Source organism: Periophthalmus magnuspinnatus, chromosome 16 (genome assembly GCF_009829125.3).
Source record: "Periophthalmus magnuspinnatus isolate fPerMag1 chromosome 16, fPerMag1.2.pri, whole genome shotgun sequence".
In the NCBI taxonomy this organism is placed as follows: domain Eukaryota; kingdom Metazoa; phylum Chordata; class Actinopteri; order Gobiiformes; family Gobiidae; genus Periophthalmus; species Periophthalmus magnuspinnatus.
Window position 1 is genome coordinate 26,976,627 of NC_047141.1, and position 24,480 is coordinate 27,001,106.

The following is a 24,480-nucleotide window of genomic DNA, read 5'->3' on the forward strand; positions in this document are numbered from 1 at the left end:
ACCCAGGACACACTGGAGGAACCAGGTCTCTCCGGTGGCCTGGGAACACCTTGGGGTCGCACCGGAGGAGCTGGGAGACGTGTCTGGGGTGGCGAAGTCAGCCCCAGCTTAGATTGCTGGGCTGACTTCGGGGCTCCCCAGCTTAATTAAACTGGGGAGCCCCAGCTTAGATTGCTGCCCCCGTGACCCTTAAATAGACTTTCTTCTTGCTGATTATTACCATACTATGGAACTTTTCAGGTAAAGCAAAACCATCTCCATGAAGACAAGCAGGGTGGACCCCTCCACCAGAAAAGTTACGTAGTGCACCTTTAAACCTAAATCTAGCTTTCACAGATTGGTTACAGTGCTACACATTAACAGCATATTTGTTACAGATCTGTTTTTATATTGGTCTGTCATGTTCACATCTTGGGCGCACTGACACGTGGCTCTTAGATGTTCCTAGTTGGAAATAGAAAGTTGTTAACCATCAGCTATTTTCCAATAAATCAGTGGTTAGAGTGCGTTGGTTAGCAGCAGCACAGTCATTCTCACAGTCTGGTTTGGAGTGTGGTTTGTGAGTATAGAGGTTTGCTGGTCTTGGGCCCCTCACGTCTGCAAGGTAAACGCAGGTGGAAATGCTGTCTTTGCATTTGACAGCTCTGTGCTTTGTGTCTGTTGCTCACTGAATGCCAACTGTTATTTTTCGCATTTCCCCTTGAGCTGTGGTCAACATGCTATACTTTAAAATCGCCAAAACCACCGGCACGCAAAATATAACTTGTACATTTGTAACTGTAAAGCTGGGCCCCAGGAAGAAAATAAAATCATATGATAAAATTAAACAAGTGCAAATTATTTTTTTCATACAACTCCTAAAATTCCACTTCAGCCCATTATTTATTATTGCTCATGGACACAACAACAGCAGGAATTAAATAGTGTTGGGACAAGATCTTGCATCCATTTGAGAAGCAGTGCACCAATGAGATGCGCCAATAAGATGTCTGTATGCGCCAATAACTGCAAAAATATAAAATAGGTCTATAAACAAATACGAAATTGTGTAGCCAAAATCTTAAACTGAACCACACCACTTTTCAGGCTATAAATTATGTCAAAATCTCGTTTTCTCTCGTTCCCGCGGACGCAATCTCGCATCCCGTTTGGTGAGGTGGAATTTGATCCATGTGTACAACTAAACAAACTGCTCTACCACTTTAACTAGGTCCTGTATCTTATTCTGTGGCTAAAGCTCCCTTCAAACATCGTCTAGTTTTTGAGTTTTAGACCAAGGAAACCCATTTGGTAACGTGTCAGTTCTGAGTGTGGCCCCAATTCGTGCGCGTAAAAGCACTGTGCCATGGCTACTGAATGGTTAGATTAGTAGCAACACGGGATTACGTTTCTCCACCGTAGAACCCGATCCACTGACGTTACGTAACCGGCTGGTGACATAACCTCTCCGGGCCGCGCAGCCTGGGACGCGCTGGGTATAGTGGACACAGGGCAGAGGGACAGCGCACAGTGAGCGGGGGTGGGGTGTTGGACTGCTCCGCTATGGGAATATAATTACAAAACAGGCCTGGAAGCTGCCGCGTGCACTGGGAACGGGAGAAATGTCCGTGCAAGACTTTAAGTGTCTGCGCCGGCCCGGGCGTTAACGCATCAGGTAAGATACATTTTCTGATACAAAGAAAGTGGACAGGTGAATGCGTTATGTTAACCAGGTTATGTCTGTTCTCTGCGCATGCGTGTAGGAGCTGACAGTTGGGTTGAAGTAGAGTTATGGACTATGAAGAGCCCCTCCTGCCTCCTGGTGACACCCTGATCAAGAGAGGTAAGAGAGGGACAGGGAGAGTATGCAACAACACAGTGTCAACATTATAGGCCAATGACTGCTATGCACTTGTAAAAAAAACAAAAAAATAAAAATAACAACAACAACAAACAATTCACTAGTTGCAGCCTATCTCCAGAGGTGGGTAGTACTCAGGTTAGTTATTTGAGTAACTTTTTACAGAAATTGTGCTTTTCAGAGTACTTTTCTAGCAGCATACTCTTACTCCTGCTTGAGTAATATATTGTACAGTGTAACAGAGCTCTTAAAAGATTAAAAGTTTTGGTTACTCTTCCAACTGTGAGTAAATCTACAAGTAACAAAAGCTTCATGTTGACAATATGTTACTTCAGATAAGATTTAGTTTTTCTCCTTTTGTGTCTATCCTTTGAAAATACCAGATTTTTTGTATTATTTAATTTTTTGTCCTTCCAATCACATTAACTTTAAATGTTAAATCAGATGTTACGTCCCAACAGTTACCTCAGGCTCTTTTAGTTACTCTTACTTGAGTAGTATTTTCCTTAAATAATGTTTGTCCTTCTACTTAGTATTATTTTGAAATAATGTAACTCTTCCTTGAGTACATCTTTTGGCTATTCTTCCCACCATCTGCCTATATCCATCAAACCCTGACTCTGATTTCAGTTTGTGCCTTGTCTCCAGCAAACATAGTCTAGTCCGTCTTCTCTCATTAAGTGTTAGCTCTATCCCCTCGGGTTCCTCTGTCTATCTTTACCTGTCAGCCCTGAACCACTGACTGAGCTGCTCTTAAGACGCTCTGAGTGGGTAACAGTGACAGGAAATCTGAGTAATCCCAGGGATTAGTTCTCATTTTGATTCTGTTTTTGGAAAGGCTATTTACTTTTCAAAGCCGCTTTTAACTTTATACAAGAGGTTAGTGTTGTAGATTGTTGCCACAGAGAACCACTGCACAAGTTACACTGAACTCAAAATATTAAAACTCAACTATTTTTAATCACTGAATAAGATTTAGTTATGTATATCGCAATCAAATCAAAATCTTTATTTCAGTTGGTGCAATTTTCAAATTGTAGTCTGCAATTTTCTACAGGTGTTATATAGAAAGTAGTGAAGTATCGCCCTCTTCAAACATTTTGAAATGTTTGTTATATTTTAATCACCTCTCAGATATTAATTCTCTTCGACATGTGAACTGGATCCTGATTTTAAAAATTCTACTGAGGGCTTCACAGTTTCATGAGAAAATATCTATCAGAATTCAAAATCACCTCCTTTAGTTCAAATGTGACATGTGTATATAAGTACAGTTAGGTAACACTGAGCCTTTAAACAATGTAACAAGCACCTCACGATGGGGCTCTTGATGCTTTAGGGTACACATTTTTCAAACTTTTTTTCTTAATAGGGCACATACATGTTTTTACATACAGTGGTCTAAAACTTCTTTTCCCCACAGAAAAAACATAATACTTAGTAACATAATACTTATCAGTCTCCATGGAGATGAGCATTTGACCACCAAACCAAGTATTTGTTGGGCAATAAAACATTTATAACTGAACAAAGAACATCTCAGTCAAAGCAGGTGTCGGACCCTCCACCAGATACCCTGCATAGTGCAACTTTAATTTTCCAGTTTCAATTTTATTTAAACAGTTCTTAAGACATTTGGCTATATTCAAGATGACTTTAAATTTTATTCTACACAGTTTATAAAATAAGACTTTAGGCTGGGTATCACATTATAACAGCTACACTTGAATTAGTTGAACTTAAGTGTTTGTTCATACCTAATGAAGGCTTTAATGAGACTGTAAAGTGGTACAGATGTGAGCTGTTCAGTGAGACGATGTTTGTAGTGACTTACTGGATGTTCAGTTGAAATCTGTGGAGGTGGAATTTCACTGCGGTTGCCGAGTGTTAATTTTTTGCTGAAGTGAGTCTTTGACAGAGTCTTGGTTTTAGTGGCTGCTGTGGGTGTCAGCTTATTTTTCTCAACTTTTCAAAGCTTTTCATATTCTTACTATGGTACTTTTCTAAACGGTTAAAGGCCATAGTTTACTGAAGTTACTGCAGATTTTTGTCTTCAGTGTATTAGCATTTATAACTGATGAATTGATCAAATGCGTTAAGGTGTAAAGTGAGAGATATGATGAAAAATGAGTCATGCGTTTGTGGTTTTGGAGGTGTACAAAGTTAGAACACTGAGTACATTGTCTTAAAAATCCATGCAACTCTTAAAAGGGCTAAAAATGCAGATTAAGCAAACTGGCAATGTTTCAAATAATGATATAAATAAGTGATTTCTGCACTTTTTGTGTCATGACAATTATCATTCAATATACAAAAGCAGGAACAATATGTTTTGGGCCTCAGTATTTTTGTGAGCATGTTTTCTTTGCAAAAATGGGGAGATTTGGGGTATTTTAGTTGTTACATGATAAGATTTGAACCTTTTATGGCAAATTACTGGTACATTCTGCTATTTATTTGTTGCAGCTCATGTCTTCAATTAAACAGTCTATTTAAAAATGGTTTACAGGGATTGTCATGCAATATCTAAATCTTAATTAGTGGCATAAAGTAGTCTCAATATTATAATTTATCACAATATGTTTCTGTAGCATTATATAGTACTTTAGAATTAGTTCTCATGACAGGTCTACTTTTGTGGTTCATTTGACGTGTCATACTTCAATCACGGCACTTGCAGGCATATTTTTGCACATTTTGAGGTATTATTTTTTGTCAATATCGCCAACTCCTAACAAAATGTATTTGCTCTACATTCTTAACTGAAAAGCTTAGGATTCTGAGAGAAGTAATCGACACTTAGTGAAGATGCCCAACGTCTAGTAGACCTGACACAATAATACATTTTGAAGTGCGATATATTGTTGAAGTAAACGTAGACGATAAATGATAAAACTGAGACTCAAATGAAAAGCAGAATTATTCACAAAAAGTTCTTAATCTACAATATTGTTAATAAAATACAATAAATAAATAAATAACAGAATGCAACACTTGCATAGTTTTTGTTTTGTTTTTTTTGTTTTTTATCAATAATGAGCCTTACTAGTTCATAATGCAAACTTTTACAGCTCAAATCTAAAAAAAATTGCAAATTTTCTCACTAGTGCAAGGAAAAAGTCCCCTCGAGAAATATTGACCCCCAAAAACTATTGTTCCATCTGTCCATCTATATATTGAGCCATGAGTTGATATAGTTTTTATCGTGACAGGCCTATCAAAATCACAACAGCAGTCGTCATAGCACAGAAAAATGGTGCCAACAGACCAACAGAAACAAAAACACAAAAACAGTTACACAATTTTCTGTAGATCATCTGTAATAAAAAAGCAAATGGAAAATGTACAAGATTTACTGTACTTAATGCGTTGATGATATAAATATATATAATCATCCTAACAACATTTCTACTTTATGTAATATAATAAAATAAGTTGTGTGTTTTTGAATTGGTGTTTTTTATTGAATGAAGCAGTACAGTACGTAATCATGTCTGTGGCCTGTAATGACCTGATTTACTGACAGCGCTTACTAAATATATAAAACCCCTCATAAACCAGAGGAACTCTCATAACCAACAAACACCTGTTTTTCTGATGAGACCAGCACTCAGTAGTTACACAGAATTACAGTAAAATGTAAGTTATAATTAACATATCAAGTCGGTGTAGGCTACTGCGTAACTTTTTTGACACAGTTCTGCCACCTGTTTGTGTCTCTCTTACACACAAAAAAAACATTCTTACTTAATTAAATAAATGATAGATTGATTTGTTTAATGTCACAGTGTAAAACATCCAAGGCAAAGCTATAACATCGCCATGGACACAAGCCGGTGACGTATCATGTACAGAAAAGTTAGTCAGTGCGCCTTAATTATTTCATTTTTACATTTTTTCATTCATTTCAAGCAAGTCAATGGAGACAAATGCTAATCATATATCCTTTACACTTAAATTAACAATATATATATGAAAACGTGCTATTTGTTTAACTTCACATAATACCTTTAACTATAGCTATAACTTTATATAATTATTAACTTTACTGTTGCTTTTCATTACTTATTACTTATGAACTTGTCTTGTGAGATAAATTTTAAACCCTTTATTAGTTCACACAGGGGCAATTGTTTCACAGACGGTGATAACAAACACATAGAACCTATCAGTTGTTTGTCAAATTGAATGAACAAGGACAAAAGTATAAAAAACAACATGGTAAGAAAGATGAGTTGAATAAGGTTAAATATGGTGCAACAGCCTCAACCTTTATTTATAAAAGGATTTGGTTATGATCAGGTTCAAATATCTTAACTTAAGTTTTGTTTTTCATCACTATTAGTACAATAGCAATGAATCAAATCAAAATTAAACTTCTCTTTTGTGATAAACTCTGTTCATAACAAAATTTGGTGAGGATCAGGTTTAAATATCTTAACTTAAGTATTGATTTTCACTACTATTAGTACAATAGTAATGAATCAGATAGAAATTAAACTTCTCTTTTGTGATAAACTCTGTTCATAACACAATTTGGTTATGATCAAGTTCAAATATATGATCACACTTGATTTCCAAACTCAAAAGAACTCAAATGTGTCTCGTGTCTACAGAGCTGTCTTGTGGCCTTTGATTCCACTACATGTCTCTGGTCTCAAGCCTTGACAAGTGACTCTGGTGGTGTTGAACTTTCTGTGTATTTTCCGCTCTTGTTTGTGGGTCTGGTTCATTCCATGCTTTTTGCTTATGAAGCAAAACAGATTTGATGAGAGGAGGAAGACAGTGAAACCACAGCGCCAGGCCAGCTTCAGCTAACTCTCCAATGACACTTATCTCTATATACTTATCTCCCCTTTGTCACGTACAAGTCCATAAATAACACTAGGTCTGAAATGTGCCCCCTCTTTTAGTGTACCTGCCCTCAGTGCAATTTAGACTCTCTCACAATTGTGGTTAAACAGCCAGACACGCATTGAGCCTTGATTGCTTCATAGTCGCCCACCAGCCTCTGTGTTTTCTTTGTTAAAGTTGACAGGTCGTGAGATCATATGCAGTTTGGAGGCAGCTCATGACATAACACAAGGGTTTCAACAAAATGTGTAAATGTCACAATATACTCCTCACAATACAATTATCATATAAAAAAGAGTAACCAAATACAGAGCAAGACACTTAATATTTTTTTAAATCATAACTTTATTAAAGGACCTGTATCTTATCTATGTTATAATGTTGTTTTGTCATTAAAAACATACCTGGAGTTGTGTTTTGTTTCATTCACACATGTTTAACACACACACCCTGCATATTTATTAGACAGTTCTTCTCTCAAAATGAAAACACTCTGTTCCACCTTGTGATGTCATGTGATAATACAGGAAGTGCTCCAGTGTGTTTTTTAAACTCCATACACCTTCACTAGAATCATCAATCATCATCGATTTCAGCTCTGGAATTGTCAATCTCTACTGAACTAAAGACAAAAAGTAGCTGTTAACTTAAAAAGTACCACTTAATGACATCACAAGGTGGAACAGAGCATTTGGAGCTTTGGAGATGTAGACAGACAAATAATAAAGGGTTACTCAAACGTGTGTGAGTGAAACAAAACACAACTCCAGGTATGTTTTTGAGGAGGTAACAACATTAGAACATGACTTAAAGCTCACAAGAGTCAATTATGTGGAATAAAGGACCTTTAAGGACCAGGGGGAAGAGTTGGTCACTGTAGTCCACTTGTTCAATCAAAACAATCTAGAAAATAAATAAATGCATGAAATGAAAATGTATATATACAAATGAAATAATGATTAAGTACAAATGTATGTGTCAATTTACAAAATATGCAAAACACATTTTACATTTGTAACTATTGAAAGCAGATCTATTCACTTTATGTAAACGGCATTTTGACATTTTTTGGTTCTCAAGATTCAGTATAACCACTGAATGAGCTTCGTCATTTGGGTTGCCTGATTCTTTGAAAACCATCTTGTTTTTGTGTCCTTTTTTGGTGCGCTCAACGCTTACGACATACATTACATTACATACACTTCCCATGACTGTCAGTGTTATGGAAAATGAGGGCGCTTTAGAAATCAACAATTCAGATCAATATATTGCATATTTTAAATGGGCTAATGTGTTTGAAAAATCCTTCTACATGGAAAATAATAACTGATTTTCTTTGTTTTGTAGAAGCAGTTCTGTCCAAGAAGACTCATCTCAGTGAGTACTCTTCCCTAACTGTTGTATGCACTTACTGGATTGTGTTTGTGCTAGATATGGGCATATGCTGTGGTTAACTTAACTACAACGGGGTGCAACATGCAGAAGTGCACCTGGAGCATAGGCAGCACGGGGTTGGGAGTTGGGCCACTAGCCATATGACATGCGCACCTGTTGTACCCGCACCACACACTCACACACACACACACACGCACACACACACACACACACATACTTGTACTGATCAAAACAGCTCTGGTATTGACGAGGAGATCACTGCGATATCAAACTGCTTTTTTTAACTACTTGGTTTAACACGTTCTGCCACAGCTCTGTGCACCTGGGCGGGTTATCAGAGAGTTGAGAGGTCTTGTTCAGTTCAAACTACTGTGTAATCGCTCTATGTAGAATTCTAATGTAAGTGAATAATATTAGGATTCTTAAAATGCAGCAAAACCACTTGCAGCAGGTGTGCAAGTAATGGAGGAGCATAGAGTTACAGTGTGTGTTGGCAGACATCAGACCACCAACTTTCTGAAACCTCTGCTAACACATACTGGAACCATATTGTCCCTTTTGTCCATTATACAATTACCCATGTGGGACTGTTTCCATAGCGATGAACAATTCAAATATAATTTTAAACAACTTGCCAAAGAAACTTGTTTTTCCATCAATTTTGTGCCTATCAAAGCATATTTTTTTTGCCAAATTCTAAAATCTGGGTTGCTGTCATTCCGGAAGGTTGCCAGGTTGTTAAAATTGCACTGAAATTGTTGTTTTGGAAGATATTCAAAATCATAATTGTGCATTAAAAATCTCTTAACTGTAGAAAGAACAAAAGAAATTGCACATTTGAGTAATTGATGTTTTTGCATTTTTGGGGCACTTTACAATCACTTTGTATTTTGAGCAATGTAAACTTAAACCCAGACGCATTCAGCTAAAAAAATACATCGTGATAATATCCATTTTTGTCAGTGTCGCCCACTGCTGCCTTAAAGGTAAAAGAAAAAGTACCTTGAGAAAGTCAAACCACGGGACTGTCCCCCTTCCCTTTGATTGTCTCCTCTCACATATGCTCAAACACACACGAACAAGGAAGACACGACAAGGCGGGTCTGTCATTCAAAACTCTTATTTGTTCATCTGTGCAGTAGTGAGCACCCAGCCCTGCCAACGCCAAGGACAAAACCCATCCAAGATACAAGGCCATAGGAAAGGGAAGACTTTAGTTTGTCAATAGCGAGAGAAACGTGAGTTTGTGAAAGTGGGACACGGCTGAGAACAGAGGAGGATGTTGCGAGGTAGGGATTCTTTGGTGCATCTTAACCTATATGTGTGTGGGCATGACTTAACACATGAAACAATCTTTTTGATCATTTGTCTGATAATGTTCACATTATCAGACAAATGATCAAAAAGATACATGAATTACGCTAACATTTGAAAAGGGTTTGTGTTACAGTAAAGCTTCACTACGTAACTTTTCTGGTGGAGTGCACGCTACCTGTACCTTTGTCTACATATAGAGATGTTATTACTCTGCCTGGAAGTTACCACAGTATGGCATTAAACACATTTAACTTGCATTAATATAATCACTGGCTTAAAATGATCTGTAATGATGTGTGTTATTATTGAGAGCATGGTCACCTCTTCGTAGATCTGACCTGGAACTTAGCTTGGTAGCATCACCTGCTAATCACAATGAAAATAAATACTTTGAAACAATCAGGAAAAGCAAGAGCATGGGATCGCCGGGACCACTGTGTTTCGTTGAACAGATTGTGATAAGGTCTGTCTGATAAAGTCTTGCATATATTTAGGTCTATTTGACATAATATTTCTAGACAGGGATCAGATATGTCTTACCTTATCGTCAGTGAAGTCCAATTTAAAATGATTGCATGGAATTGAACTGGCCAAAGTAGGTCTGAATTTGTCGTTATAGTCAAAATGAAAATCAGCATTTGGCTTGTGGCTCTAACTCTGCATCTGAGCCTGAAATATGAACAGTTAAATACAAGTCGGCATTTCAGCACAAGTGTGTAGAGGTCTAAGCTGGAAGGTTAGCAGATTTTTATTTTATTTTTTATTTTTTTACTTAAATAATCACAGTCTTAGTCCTTTTTATCTGATTGCCATTCATCTTGCTGCTTCTGAGAGACCTTAAACCCAGAACACTACTTGAACCTTGCACTTTTATCTTCTTCAGGCGGTTATAATAATTTCTCATCAACTACTGTCGGTTGATTATCAGTTTTTCTCATTATATTTCATGCATATTCTGAGGTCACTTTACATACTGTATCGGTCACACTGCTTTGTGATTGAGCCCAAATGGTTTTGAAAATGACTCAGATTTTACGTTTCGCGTCTCAGATATTTACACTTTTTCACTTCCACATTTACAGTGCGAGGTAGATAATGCAACAAGGCACAATCAATTTCATTAGGTTTAAAATACAGAGAATGAACTATAAGCAACTATTACATATGTGTAGTTGAAGTAGTTCATTAAGGCATAACCCGTACACTGGTTTAGTTCTGGTTTAGTTCTGGTCCAGCCCAGGGTTTAGGCCTGGGATTAGCTCTGGTTTGATCGCAGCCTATAATATTTGTAATGTTTGTCCTTATAATATTTATCATTTTAAGAGATTGAGAAACTATTTATCACCTCGAAAAGTAAATGAATAAAACAAAATTGGCATCAGTTCATGATTTAGTTGTATTTATAATAAACAAAGGCTGATGGTCCCTGGTATTTTGTGCAGTGATACGACAGAAGACCGACATGTTCAAAACACACTGACACGCGACTAGCTTTAGCTGTGTTCACTTTCAACTCTTCATCAGAATTAAGACTAAGTTTGGACTAAACCTGGGTTAGACTGGGACTAAACTAGGACTGAACAGGATCAAACCAAATCTACATCATAAACTGGGCCAAACCAGGATGCAGCCTAAGAGGATACAGTAAGATAATGACAGTGCAACGACAAATTTATTGTTTAAAATTGTCAATTTGCAGCATAAAACCCTTAGTACATCAGATTAAACTTGACTATTAAACTTCAGACCATATCTATTAGCATATCCATGGTGAACGTATTTTTGTATTTGGGGGCAAACCTCAGCATTACAGGTTTTTACCCTGACAGCTGCGCAGGATTCATCTATTTGAACCTAAAAGTGCAGTATCTGAACCAAAGCCGTAATGACGGATGTTCATTGTTTAGTAGTTTCATCTCAAAGGATTTCCTGGTTCCTCTGGTGCAAACCCTGCAGTTTTCTCCAGTGCGTTGGGTACCAGATAAAAGGGCGCAGGTGACACATTCAGGCGACTTTGGTTAACTGAAATTTACAAATGCTACTGGTGCCGCCTCATTGTCTCGCACTCAAAAACATCAAAAGATTATGATTGTTTATGATAATTCACGTATTCTTTTGTCGTTTTCTGAACCCCGAATTTCCCACACCTGCTAATGTGCGTCCTGTCACACGCTAAGACACACTCCTGTTTTTTTTTGTTTTTTTTTTCTAAACAAAATATTTTTATTTTTGTTTTACTGAGATAGAATAATCAAGATAAATGTATTGGTCGTATTTGAAGATGTAAAGATGCTAAAGATTATCTATTCAATCTCAAAATGAGGTGCTTGCAAGTAATGTGATAATGTTTTAAACCACTTTAAAACACACAAAATACTACTAATAATAATAATCATAATCATAATCATAATCATAATCATATAATTCATAAATCAGCAAATCCCCAAGTTATTTTTGCCTTATTACCAGTGCTGCCCTGTCTGTTCTCGCTTTCTAAACCAAATATTTACCGTGTTGATCAAGAAAGTACTACGGGTATAAAATATATTTCTTTTTTTTTTTCCTAATCCAGAATCAAACAGTCAGACGTATTTTATTATTTATAATTTTATTTTTAACTAATTTGAAATACTTATTTTCTTTATTATACCTTAGCTGTTGTTTCTTGCGTAAATGCTTTTGTTGAGATTTGACACAGGAGAGTTTTTATTATTATTATTATTATTTTTGTTTTTTTTATAATACATTTTATTTATATAGCGCTTTTCAAGATACTCAATATCTTGAAATATTAAAAATTGCATTACTGAAAATCGTGAAAAGCTTCTTGCCTCTTAACCTGCGGATGTGTAGGAGGTGTAAGTCTTTTATTTTGACTACAAGACCTGAAATTGTTCCGTTCCCATCGCCAACAGTCTACTGTACTCAGAGCATTTATTCCAAGTATTAAAAGTTAAGATTACTTCTGAAATCTTGGTAACACTTTATAATAATGACACATGTTAAAGGGCCCATATTACATTATTTTCTGATTTATGTTATGATGCTTTTATAAAAAACATACCTGGAATTGTGTTTTGTTTCACTCACACGTTTAACACACAAATCCTACAAATTTAGTCTGAGTTTTTCTCTTAAACAGAAAACACTCACACACCTTGTGATGTCATCATGTGGTAACACAGGCAGCGCTCCACTGTGTTTTTAAACGCCACACACCTTCACTAGAATGATTTGGATGATTTCAGCCCTGGAATTGCCCATCTCTACTGAACAAAAAAGATAAAAGCTGATTGTTAACTTGAAAACTACCACTTCATGACATCACAAGTTGGAACGGAACATTTTGAGCTTTGCAGATGTGGAAAGAATAACAATAAAGCATTACTCAAACATGTGTGAATGAAACAAAACGCAACTCCAGGTATCTTTTTGATGAGGTTACATTATAATATGGCTCACAAGACTCAATTTTGCATAATATGGGACCTTTAATAACAATAGGACGACATTGCAAGAGAATAGTCTTATACAGATTGTAAAAGTGCTTGTGTTAGTCGCATAAGTAAAGCAGAGGCAGAAGAGTGTCTGTTCAAAGCTGTTATCTCTCCATCTCTCACTGTACAGAGCTCATACAGGGTGCACTCACGGGAAACTGAGGATTGGTTGAGGCCTGTGGCTGCTGATAAGAATTGCAAACAAAAACCTGATGAACAATGTGATTACATATTCTAAACAGCTAAAATATAAGTACTACTGGAGTTTAAACTTTTTTTTGTTTTTTTTTCCGTATGGATTTTGTTCACTGTTGCACTATTAAAACCATCAAATTTGTATATTTAATAACGTTTTGTAGCCTTATACTGTCACAAACATCTTTTTTCATTGTATTTTTTTATTGAGAATGCTTGCAAATACAATACAGTACTTGCACATTTTAGTATTCTAGTGTTTTAAAGCTGCACTATGTAACTTTTCTGATAGAGAGTCTTTTTTACTATATGATATTTATGCTTTACCTTGAATGTTCCACATGTTCTGCACTAAGACAAAGAGACAAGACAATGACCCCACCCTTCCATGTCAGTTTTCGTTTACACCTGTAGCTGAATAAATGCAAGATAGATAAGTTGTATTGCGGGACATTCCAAGCAAAGCAATAACATCTCCATGGAAACGTGCAGATGCATGCCTATCAACATAATACACTTTAATACTCCATTAATAAAAACATATTCTTAGTGTTTTACCATTGGTTGTTATTACAGATATATTTTAGATGAAGCAGAAAGTATCTTAGCAAAAAGTAGACTGAAAACTGGACAAGGTTAATATCGGTTTGTCAGTGGATATGATGCAGTCTACAGTCAGAATGTGAGTGTGTGTGTGCGTCCGTATGCCTGTGTGACTGTGCTTGTGTGTGTTTGTGTGACTCAACAGTGAAAGGTTGTGGGTCCCAGTGGATTTCCTGTTTTTTGAGGTTGACAATCAGAAGTGAAATAGTAAAAAAAAAAAAAAAAATAGCCCAGACCACCAAATCTCTCCCCCCAATGACAGTAAGTCTCATCTCTCTCAGTCCACTGTGTATACTGTTTTCAAAGGTGTAACTTATGACTACTTATCCAAGGCAGTTTTAGATAGTAACACAGTACCTCCTAGATCCAAGTAATGCATGTGATTCTTGAAGCAATTCTTTCTTTATCTTTATTCACACAGAGGAACCCAATGAGACCACTTAGACTCTCTTTTTCGTGGATCCCCTGTTTAAAATACAGTACAAACAAAAGACAAACAAGTCCATATAAGACATTAAAATCAGATGCAGGTGTGTGTAAAAAGGTTTGTGGCCAGATTATTAAATAGCGATTGTTGCCCCAAAGTATCCAGTTTTGCTTTAATTCATATTATATGTGAACTGTTTTTGTTTATTAATATTGTAATTTAGCATGTCTGAAAGTATTTTGAAGATATTCTGCTCATTAACTTCTGGTATCAGACCAGTGCTTGTTGCAGTATTTGTTGCAGTATGTGTAGATGTGATATACTTCAATATTGTCCAGGTCCCGTGAGAGGAGTCATTGTTGCTACTCACAATAAAAGAGGGCACAAACTGACATACTAACACACTCGTGAATGATCTGACACAGTTAATCGCGGAAATACTATGGGCAGTTATGTTACTACAGGCAGTGTAACAGTGACATATTAAGTGGTTGGTTGTTACAGTTGTTGGAGGAGACAGAAGTTAAGTAGTTAGCCCATTGACATACATTCTTTTGCCCTTCATTGCTCAGTTCAATTCCTGGATGAGAGTTCCTATAGACTTGAAACATTACAACATTATTTAACATTTACATAATCAAAAATCACAGGTTATAGTTGGCAAATACAGTGGCTGTTTTATATAACGTTGGCAGTTTTAATCCAGCTTTAGCCCTTTCGTCATTGTTGTGTTCTTGGGCAAGACATTTTATCCACTTTTCCTGTGTGATTGTGAAGCATGACTGTGTGACTGCGTGTGTTTGAAGGGTTAGACATTGGCAGCAGCATCCACTTCACTGTCAGTTTGCTCCAGGACAAGTATAAATATAGAAATAGCTTAATGCAGTGTAATGGCATAAATGGATTATGTATAAATTAGTTATGTGGATTTATGTACTGGAAAAAAACTACATAGTTTTATTTTATTTAATTTTTTATTATTTATTTATTATTATTTTATTGTATTTTTTAATTTATTTTTTATTATTATTTTATTTTATTATTGTGTCTTGCATCCAAAAAATGCCGAGCCCTTTAATGGACTTATAAGACACCATTAACAAAATACAATAGGCAAGACGTGTGTTACAAAAACCAACAGACTCATTTAAACCAACTCATCTGCCGCTTCTTCCAGATTTTACAAAGAAATGACGTATAAAGATTGGAATAAAACAACCATTTCATCTTGTTGTCATCATTAAACCAGAACATATCAGGGCATTGGGTGAACATTTCATCAAATAAAGGATTTCTAAATTTGTCATAAAATGGGCAATACAACAAAAATGAGCTTTCACTTTCGACTTCTCCCAACTCACATAAACTACAAAGTCTTTCTTCTTCAAGGGCTTGAGAAAACCTTCCATAAGATCAATGCATTTTATCATTTCTAAATAAAAAACAATGCAAGACAAGCTGTTTCCAAAATCACAATCCTTATAAAACATCCACCCAGGCATTTTCTCCTGCTTTATCCGAGGTGGAGGGTTGAGGGTGGAAAGTGGAGGCAGCAGCAGTCTAAGCAGGGCTCCCACTTCTCGGGTCCATGGAGAACTGGGCAGACACGGCATGAAGTCGTCGGGACATGTCACCTTATAAAAGAATGCATTTATAAACCACATTAGTATTTTATTGTTGGGTGTCAGCTTCCTGTTTATAGTGCTTCTTTCCAAAAGCGCTATTATTTTGTTTTTGAATATTAGTTGCTATGACAACGGTGCCACATTTTCATAACTTCAAAAACCATGAATATAAGAATATGTATTTTGTTTTGAATGATTTATTGCTATGGTAACGGTGCAACCTTTTCGTAACTCCAATAAACATGGATATAAAAATATGAGAGCCCTAGTCCTCTTCACAAACATGCATTCTGCTCATTTACCCTTGCCCCTAAAACATTCCCCTGCACCTCTGCATGAGTTTGTGGAATAATAAGAGATTTATAAATGACAAAGCGCGAATGTAGTTGGTGTGAGAGCTTGTCTTGTTCACTGTGTGGAGAGGGGAGTGTGGGGACGTCCATTACTGGCAGTGATGATGGCGACAGAGCCTTACTGGCAGTGTCTCCTCTGTGAGAGAGACAGAGAGGGATTTGACAAAGAATCAAACAGATGAAAGAAGGATGCTGTCAGAGTGAAAGAGCTGCAACCGACCACTTAAAAAGATTTGAGGTTCACACACTCTCCCTCTCCATTTGCACATATTCCACGCACAGCTTTTGTCTATTTCGTTTGATTTCATTTGTGTTCAAAGGACAAAAGGAGACGAATATGAAGGGGAAGTACAAATAATGACTAAACTCAGACTTTTTTAAACAATAACTTCATCAATCCGTGAGAAGAATTACTTGCACACATGAGCTGAAAATGCTCCAATCAAAACAAATAGCTGTTAAAATAGTTATAAAAGGTTTTAATCATTGTACTAATTTAAATAAGGAAGTTTCAGCAAATATATCAATATCATGGGTGTCAGAATGAAGGAAATCTAGCACCTATAAACAAAATATCACCTATAAACAGGAAGATGAAATCCAGACTTATATTATACAAATGAAATATTAATAAATTGGCCTATAATATGATATATATACAAAAGGTATACAAAGGAAATGTGAATATTCATATTTCGTTTTTATATTTGTTTTTCAGCCCAGATTGAAGTCATCCCTTGTAAGATTTGTGGGGATAAGTCGTCAGGAGTTCATTATGGAGTCATCACGTGTGAAGGCTGCAAGGTGAGACTTTAAATTTTATACATTTTACAGTTTTAAACAGTTTGCAGATTGCATTATATGATGTCAGAGCAGAAATCGAGATCTTCACTATTAATGGGTTTCATCTTCCTGTTATAGGCGACATTTTGAGGACTTTTCATCATTCAAAAGGTTTAATATTTATGTTTAAATAGCAAAAGTCCCAGTTTGTTATCATTCTGAAACATATGGATAGTGAAAGTAGACATTGTTATTGTCAACTGTGCAAGAAGCCACAAGAAGACTATAGAAATACATTTGTGGTTTTGTGATTGTGATCCAGCTTGCTAGTACTATGTATAATGGATTACATATAATAATGAGTTTAACTGACTCTTTTTGTCATAATGAAATTTCAAGATGTTTAGTCTCACTATTCCAAACATTCAGAGCTCATGGACAAACCAAAAATATGGACTTTATTTCCATCTGGTTATCACTCTATTGCTCTTGTAAATTTGGGTGTGTAATATAGTATACAAAAATACCTGTTCTTTCTTCAGGGTTTCTTCCGGAGGAGCCAGCTGCCCTCAGTATCATACTCGTGCTCGCGTCAGAGTAACTGTCTGATCGACCGCGCCAGTCGTAACCGCTGCCAGCACTGTCGTCTGAAGAAGTGCCTCGCCCAGGGCATGAGCAGAGATGGTGAGCTACGCTAAAGCTAAAGCCAAGGATTTATTGTTTTAGCCTTGATAAACTGTGTTGGTCCATAAGGGGATGGAAATTACTCAGACGCAGTAGCTCAAAAATACAATATAAAAGCAAACAGTAATGAAATTCGCTTCTTGGGGTGACAGTTACATGTGGTGATCTGAAAACTCACAAAATAAAATTTGAGAACATTTTCTGGAGCCAGTGATCCATGCGGACATCCTCCTTCCTCTTCAAGTGTTTGGTTAGGTGTGACTAAGTGAAAAATTGTTGGTTAATGCTAGGTTTTAAGTTTAGTGGAAGGGGCTTGTTTAACTGCACAATTCAGCACACCAGTTGTACGCTCTTGATATTCAGATTGTGTTAAAACAAAGTCCAGACTGGGGACTAACTTGAGTAATAGTGCTTTAGACAGGTCAGTGCCTCCAGTTAGCTTTGCATAGATAGATACTAAGATGGATAGATAAACTAATATAACAACATATTAATGATAAACTGAACCTGCCCCTCCTGTCCCTCGCCAGTTCAGCCTCATGCGTACATGTACCTAGATAGATACATGCATTGATAGATTGACAGATTGACTGACTGATGCACTACCCCCTCCTGTTCTCAGCGGTGAAGTTCGGGCGTATGTCTAAGCGTCAGCGGGACTCTCTGATAGCTGAAGTGGAGAGACACAGACAGCAACAGCAGCAGCTCCAGGGACAGGCTCAGGCCGCCCTGTCGTACCCCTCCAAACCACTAGAGGAGCGCTCATCACAGCACATACAACCCATGCCCTCCATCTACCCATTCACTGGAGACTACCCCGCGGACATACACCCCTACCTCATGTGCTCCCCTTCCGAGCCCTCCATGATCTACAGAGGGTCCCAGGGCAGCACACACCTGGACTCCAGGGGTGAGGCCTCCACACACTGTTCACTGTGGCACAAAAATGATGCCACAATTTTCTTTCTGTGTTACCATTCAGTGTTATCCGTTTTCACACACTTAGTAGTTTCACATTATCTTAAAGAACTATCTAAACTATGCTGCCTTGCTACTTCTTCTGGAAGTTCACGCATCTGTCATTCGCTCTTAACAGAGGCTGACCAATTAGGGAAGTGGATGAGAAAAGTCTATAGTGTGTACCATAGACTGTATAAAGAAGTGGACTAAGGGATTGTGACATCTCCCATAGCTTTCAGCTCCAGTGAAATGAAGCTCATCGAGACTAGTACTTATAAGGATGACTTTGGAGTCAAGTTCCATATTTGGAATTCTGACAGCAAGTATCATAACAACTAAAAAGGCAATCTGGAGCAAAACTGTTGCCCCTTCCAGGGCAGCAGGTTAACTATGTCCGTTTATATATACAGTCTATGGGATGTACCTGTGTTTCAGGTGCTGTAAACTGAAACACCCCAATCTCTCCCCAAATTTGCCAAATGTCAAAAGGTCACATCACTATTCAAATGCTGTTATTTTTCTCATTCCTAATAATTCAACATCACTTTGATTGCTTCAAGCCCACTATTTTCTACCTCTAACCTTTGACAGGTTTTGAGTCCAGACAGAACTCCTATGACCTGATGTCCATGTCTCCCTTCAGTCCTTTGGATGAGTCCTACAGCCTCTATCCTCACTCTCTGAGAAACATAGGTAAAATAGCAAAGACAAAGTTGAGATATATATATATATATATATATATATATATATATATATATATATATATATATATATATATATATATATATATATATATATTATATATATATATATATATGCTGCTATTAAGTTATTTAACATTTGTGGATTGATCAAATCAGACTTGCTGATTCACTTCCCCTGTGACTTCACTTTTTAATTTCATTTTGTTATATTTCTCAGATGAGCTGTGTGTGAGTATTGTGCGTTCCCACCGTGAGACGAGCCAGTACCGAGTGGAGGAGTTGCATGCGCTGCGCTGGAAGTTGTTCATCAAAGAGGAGGTCCAAGCCTTTCAGAGCAAAGTACGAATACCCCTTAATCTATTGATGCTCTAGCGCTGAGTGTAGGCTGTGTGCTCTATCACACGAAACAATCAAAACATGCCATTTAAGACGACACTGTGCTCTGCTGTCTAATGAGTCAGACTGAGAACTGAGATCTGTTGTGGTGTAATCCCCTCCTCTTCTCTTCCCTTTATCTTGTGCATTTGTGTAACAGGAGGAGATGTGATACTTAGCAGTGATATTTCATATTCTGATTTAATTAAGATTTTTATTATTATGTATGAAAGAATGAAATAACTTTTATAAATTCGCCAGGAGCAATTTAAATGCAAAAAGTAAAACAACACAAGAAATAAATGAAAGGCAGTGCATGTACAAAAACAGTTTATGCACCAAAAGCTGTTAAAAGAAGCATGCAATTGTAAAATTATTACATTTGGTTAATTCCTTGTGTTAATAATATGTAAAATTGTCAAATAATTTTGTAGCAGGGGTAAATTTGCTTAAAACTCAATCACAAATTCTCATATTCTGCAAACCAAATGACAGTCGATATAGTGATTTATGGATGGGACAAGACACAATTCCCAAGAAAATGAGACAAGATGAGATTTTGACCTAACTTGTAATAAATAAACTGTGCAATCTGGTTTGCCAAGACAGCCCCACAACATCCAGAGACTTAAGATACTCTCTGTCTTGGCTGACACGTCTCAGTAACATTGTGTGGCAGTTGAGGACAGTACCTCTGGACTGGCAGATCGGGGTGGTCCCTCTGTTTAAAAAGGGGGACCGGAGGGTGTGTTTCAGCTACAGGAGAATCACACTCCTTAGCCTCCCCGGTAAGGTTTATTCCAGGGTACTGGAGAGGAGAATCTGACCAACAGTCGAACCTTGGTTACAGGAGGAACAGTGTGGTTTTCATCCCAGAACACTAGAGCTGTGTTCATTGCCAGCAGTAAGTCAGACCTGTTCCCAGTGCATTTTGGACTCCGCCAGGGCTGCCCTTGGTGACCGGTTCTGTTCATTGTTTTTATGGACAGAATTTCTAGACGCAGTCAGGGACCAGAAGGGGTCCCATTTGGGGACCACAAGATAACATCTCTGTTGTTTGCGGATGATGCCTTCCTTAAACCAGAACCTGCAAGATACACTGGGGCTTTGCAGTTGAGTGTGAAGCAGCTGGGAAAAAATCAGCTCCTCTAAATCTGAGGCCATGTTTCCCACGCTTACTTAGAGATAGGGTGAGGAACTCAGTCACACGGGAGGTGCTCAGAGTAGAACCACTGCTCCTTCACATCGAGAGGAGCCAGCTGAGGTGGTTCGGGCATCTGTTCCAGATGCCTCTTGGACACCTCCCTAGGGAGGTGTTCCAGGCACGTCCTACTGGGAGGAGACCCTGGGAAAGACCCGGGACTCTCCCGGAAGAGCTAGAGAATCTGGTTTACAATTTAACCAGAATCTGGTTTAGAATTTTGCCCAATATTATCCAAATGTAAACACACATGTGTGCACAGCTTTGTTGCAATTTTGTCTCATGGGATCTTGTGGTACGTGATCTTGTCCCATTCCTAGTGACTGTACACTGACTGTATGTATATATCTGTGTGTGTGTAGACAGTGGATGAGATGTGGCAGCACTGTGCGATCAGACTGACAGAAGCAGTGCAGTACGTGGTCGAGTTTGCCAAACATATCCCAGGTTTCCGTATCCTCAGCCAGAATGACCAGATCGCTCTCCTGAAGGCTGGTAAGAACTGTACTACTGTTTTACTATTATTTTCTGAGGTAGCCACAAATCACATCGGCTCTTCCCTATAAGCAGACTAAGCTTAAGGCCCTATAGCCACGAGGGACCCCCAAGAGTGCTGAAATAGATGAAAAATGTTGCACTGCTCTTTAGTCTACTGCATACTGCAGGGCGACAGTAGCTCAGTTGGTACAGTGTTTGTCCACGGTTGGCGGTTTGAATCTTGTTCTTGACATAAACATCATTGAATGAGCAGTCAGATCCACTGACTCACAGGTTGGCGGTGTGATTGTAGCTCCCACAGATGAATGCTGTGATGATAATTTACCACTATCAATTATAGAGTGAAATATGCAAATTATGTATCATGATTTAATAAACTGTCTTTATGTTTATCAGGTTCTATGGAGGTGGTTCTTGTGCGTATGAGTCGCTTCTTTAACCCTGAAAACAACACGGTCTACTTTGATGGAAAATATGCAGGAACTGAAATCTTCAAGTCACTGGGTGAGTCTCTCTTGAGTGTTATGATGATTTGAATTACAATATCATGACAGAATTATTGACAGCGTGAAAATAATATTAAATAGAAAAGAATATTAAAGGTGCACTATGTAACTTTTCTGGTGGAGGCTCCGCCATCAGCTTGTCTCCATGAAGATGTTATTGCTTTGTCTGGAAAGTTTCTCAGTATGATATTAAGCTTATCTCCATGGAGACAAACAGATCTGTGGAGAGATAAGCCTGCTTACGCTGCATGTTTTTCAAGGTATTTTAGATCAATACAAACACTTGCAAATGAACAAATGTGAAACTAATTTACACTTAAAAGTTACTTAGTGCATCTTTATAAACAATTAAAAACCCTGTATTCACAATAGATTGATTACCATACCTACAAATGAAAAGTTCTTATTTAAATATGAATGCTTTAGTCATTTTAATAGAACTTACAACTAACTGGTTGCTTTTAAATGTTAAATGTGAATATAATTATATTTACAATATCCTCACACCTATTCACATGATTGTCTTTATATGTTACATCAGGCACAGGTCTGATACAGGTTTGTAACAGGGATGTATTGTATTCTAATGTAATGTGTGCATTGTTGCAGCCTGCGCTGACCTGATCTCAGCCGTGTTCGAGTTTGCTCAAAGTCTGTGTTCTCTGAAACTCACAGAGCAGCAAATTGCTCTGTTCAGCGCTTTGGTGCTCCTCAATGCAGGTACGGCACTGTCACAGGCACTATTACAGCCACTGTCAGAGCCACTAGCACAGTTACCATCAGAGCCACTGTCAGAGCCACTGTCAGAGCCACTATCAGAGCCACTATCAGAGCCACTATCAGAGCCACTGTCAGAGCCACTAGCACAGTTACCATCAGAGCCACTATCAGAGCCACTGTCAGAGCCACTATCAGAGCCACTATCAGAGCCACTATCAGAGCCACTGTCAGAGCCACTAGCACAGTTACCATCAGAGCCACAATCAGAGCCACTAGCACAGCCACTGTCAGATTGCGATGTGTTGCAATGTGAAAACTGTGGTCAAGTGATGAAAAAAACTAAAATGCAAATGTGCTTTTCCAATTGTGGTTTTATTACAGTCTTTTTCAGTGTTGATTTCAAGTTGATATCTTAGATTTGCATTGATAGTAGATTTAACTGTGATGTAGCTTTACATTTGTCCATTGAATGAAATAAACACATAAATATATACATTTACATTTACTTTGATGATTTTTTCTCCATTAGTCATCATTATTTATCATTACTGTGATACCCGTAAAGGTAACTGAAATTACCTGTACCACTCTTGTTGTTTTACAAATACAGGGCGCTCTCTAGTGGCTTAATGCAGAACTTAACTTAAGTGGAAGCCTTTATACTCCCTTTTCAACTCCATTAAATTGCAATATATATGAAGTACAGAATATCAGAGCATAAAATATAATAATTCAAGTATGTATTTATTTAATATTTTATCTATTACACTGTTCTGTCTTGTCGGATGTGTGTAGACCGCCCGTGTTTGGAGGACAGAGCCCGAGTGCAGCGAGTGCAGAGAGGCATTGAACTGGGACTGTCTCATATTTTACAGCGAGATAACCAGGAGAGTCTAATGCAAAAGGTACAACCCACAGCACATCTGCCTGAACATTATACCTCATATGTTTGGTTTATAAAGCCCTTGTTCTATGTCCATATTACACTATTTTAATTATAGAATCACTTGCCTATCTTTACTAAACAAAAGGGGAAAGATAACTGAAAAATTCCGCTTTATGACATCACAAGTTGGAACAGACCATTTTGAGCTTTGGGATGTAGATAGACTAATAATGCAGAGTTACTTAAATGTGTGTGAATGAAACAAACACAACTTTAGATATGCTTTTGAGGAGGTAACAGGATCTTTAACGGTTCTATAAAATTATTGTTGATCTGTAATGTCTTTAAGGTGCACTGTGTAACTTTTATGCTTGTCTCCATGGAGATGTTTCTGATTTACCTCATTTGTTCTACAGTATGTCATTAATATTTTATCTTGCATTGAGTACATATGTTTATGTTGCTAAGAATACCTTGAAAAACATGCATCCTCTTGCCTCCCTCCACAGATCTGACCTGTTACTTGGCCTGTTCTTGTCACCTGTTTGTCTAGAAAAGTTTAAAGACTGTCAGTAACTCTCTCTCGTGTGTGTTTTGCAGTTGTACCAGAGGATGTCGCTGCTGCGTTCTCTCTGCATCCTGCACACAGAGAAACTGCGCTGGTTCAGTCAGCGTCACCCGCACACGGCGCACTCCCTGTTCCCTCCTCTGTACCGTGAACTCTTCACCTCTGACACAGAGCAGCAACAACCAAACTCACTCTAGAAACATACGCAGAGAAGAAATATATTTTTCTAAACATAAAGCAAAGAAATTCACTCATAGATTCTATTTTCTTATTAGTAGTTTTTAGAATATATGTGTTATTTCTATGAATTTATATAGACCTATTTAACTGTTATAGGCCTGCATTGTACTCAAGATACAATAGCTTTACATAAAATTAAACTTAAAACAGTATTTAAATTGGACCCCTCACATGAGAACGTTGCAGCTCATATGAATATCCTCTGTATTGCTTTGTTACAGCTTACATCAGTAGATTTTGGGCCTTTAA

General features: G+C 37.5%; 1 protein-coding gene across 2 annotated transcripts; it reads left to right on the forward strand.

The window, feature by feature from the left end:
* The first annotated feature begins 1,470 nt into the window (after positions 1 to 1,470).
* Positions 1,471 to 24,480, forward strand: rorc (RAR-related orphan receptor C). 2 transcript variants are annotated; one of them, XM_033981620.2, is made up of 13 exons: positions 1,471 to 1,654; positions 1,743 to 1,822; positions 8,042 to 8,071; positions 16,825 to 16,910; positions 17,432 to 17,573; positions 18,196 to 18,483; positions 19,125 to 19,226; positions 19,455 to 19,576; positions 21,176 to 21,308; positions 21,708 to 21,815; positions 22,427 to 22,537; positions 23,333 to 23,442; positions 24,024 to 24,474. In XM_033981620.2, exons 2-13 carry the CDS (start codon positions 1,771 to 1,773, stop codon positions 24,186 to 24,188), a joined length of 1,449 nt encoding a protein of 482 aa, XP_033837511.1. In that variant the 5' UTR covers positions 1,471 to 1,654; positions 1,743 to 1,770; the 3' UTR covers positions 24,189 to 24,474. The 2 variants fall into 2 exon arrangements, with proteins under 2 accessions (XP_033837511.1, XP_033837512.1); XM_033981621.2 differs by lacking the exons at positions 1,471 to 1,654; positions 1,743 to 1,822; positions 8,042 to 8,071 and adding an exon at positions 9,178 to 9,378 and having other exon boundaries at positions 24,024 to 24,480.

Coding starts and splice junctions, on each gene's coding strand:
- rorc (XM_033981620.2), top strand. CDS start 1,771: ATGGACTATGAAGAGCCCCTCCTGCCTCCTGGTGACACCCTGATCAAG. Junction 19,577..21,175: donor TCCAAGCCTTTCAGAGCAAA/GTACGAATACCC, acceptor GTGTGTGTGTAG/ACAGTGGATGAGATGTGGCA. Junction 21,816..22,426: donor TGAAATCTTCAAGTCACTGG/GTGAGTCTCTCT, acceptor GCATTGTTGCAG/CCTGCGCTGACCTGATCTCA.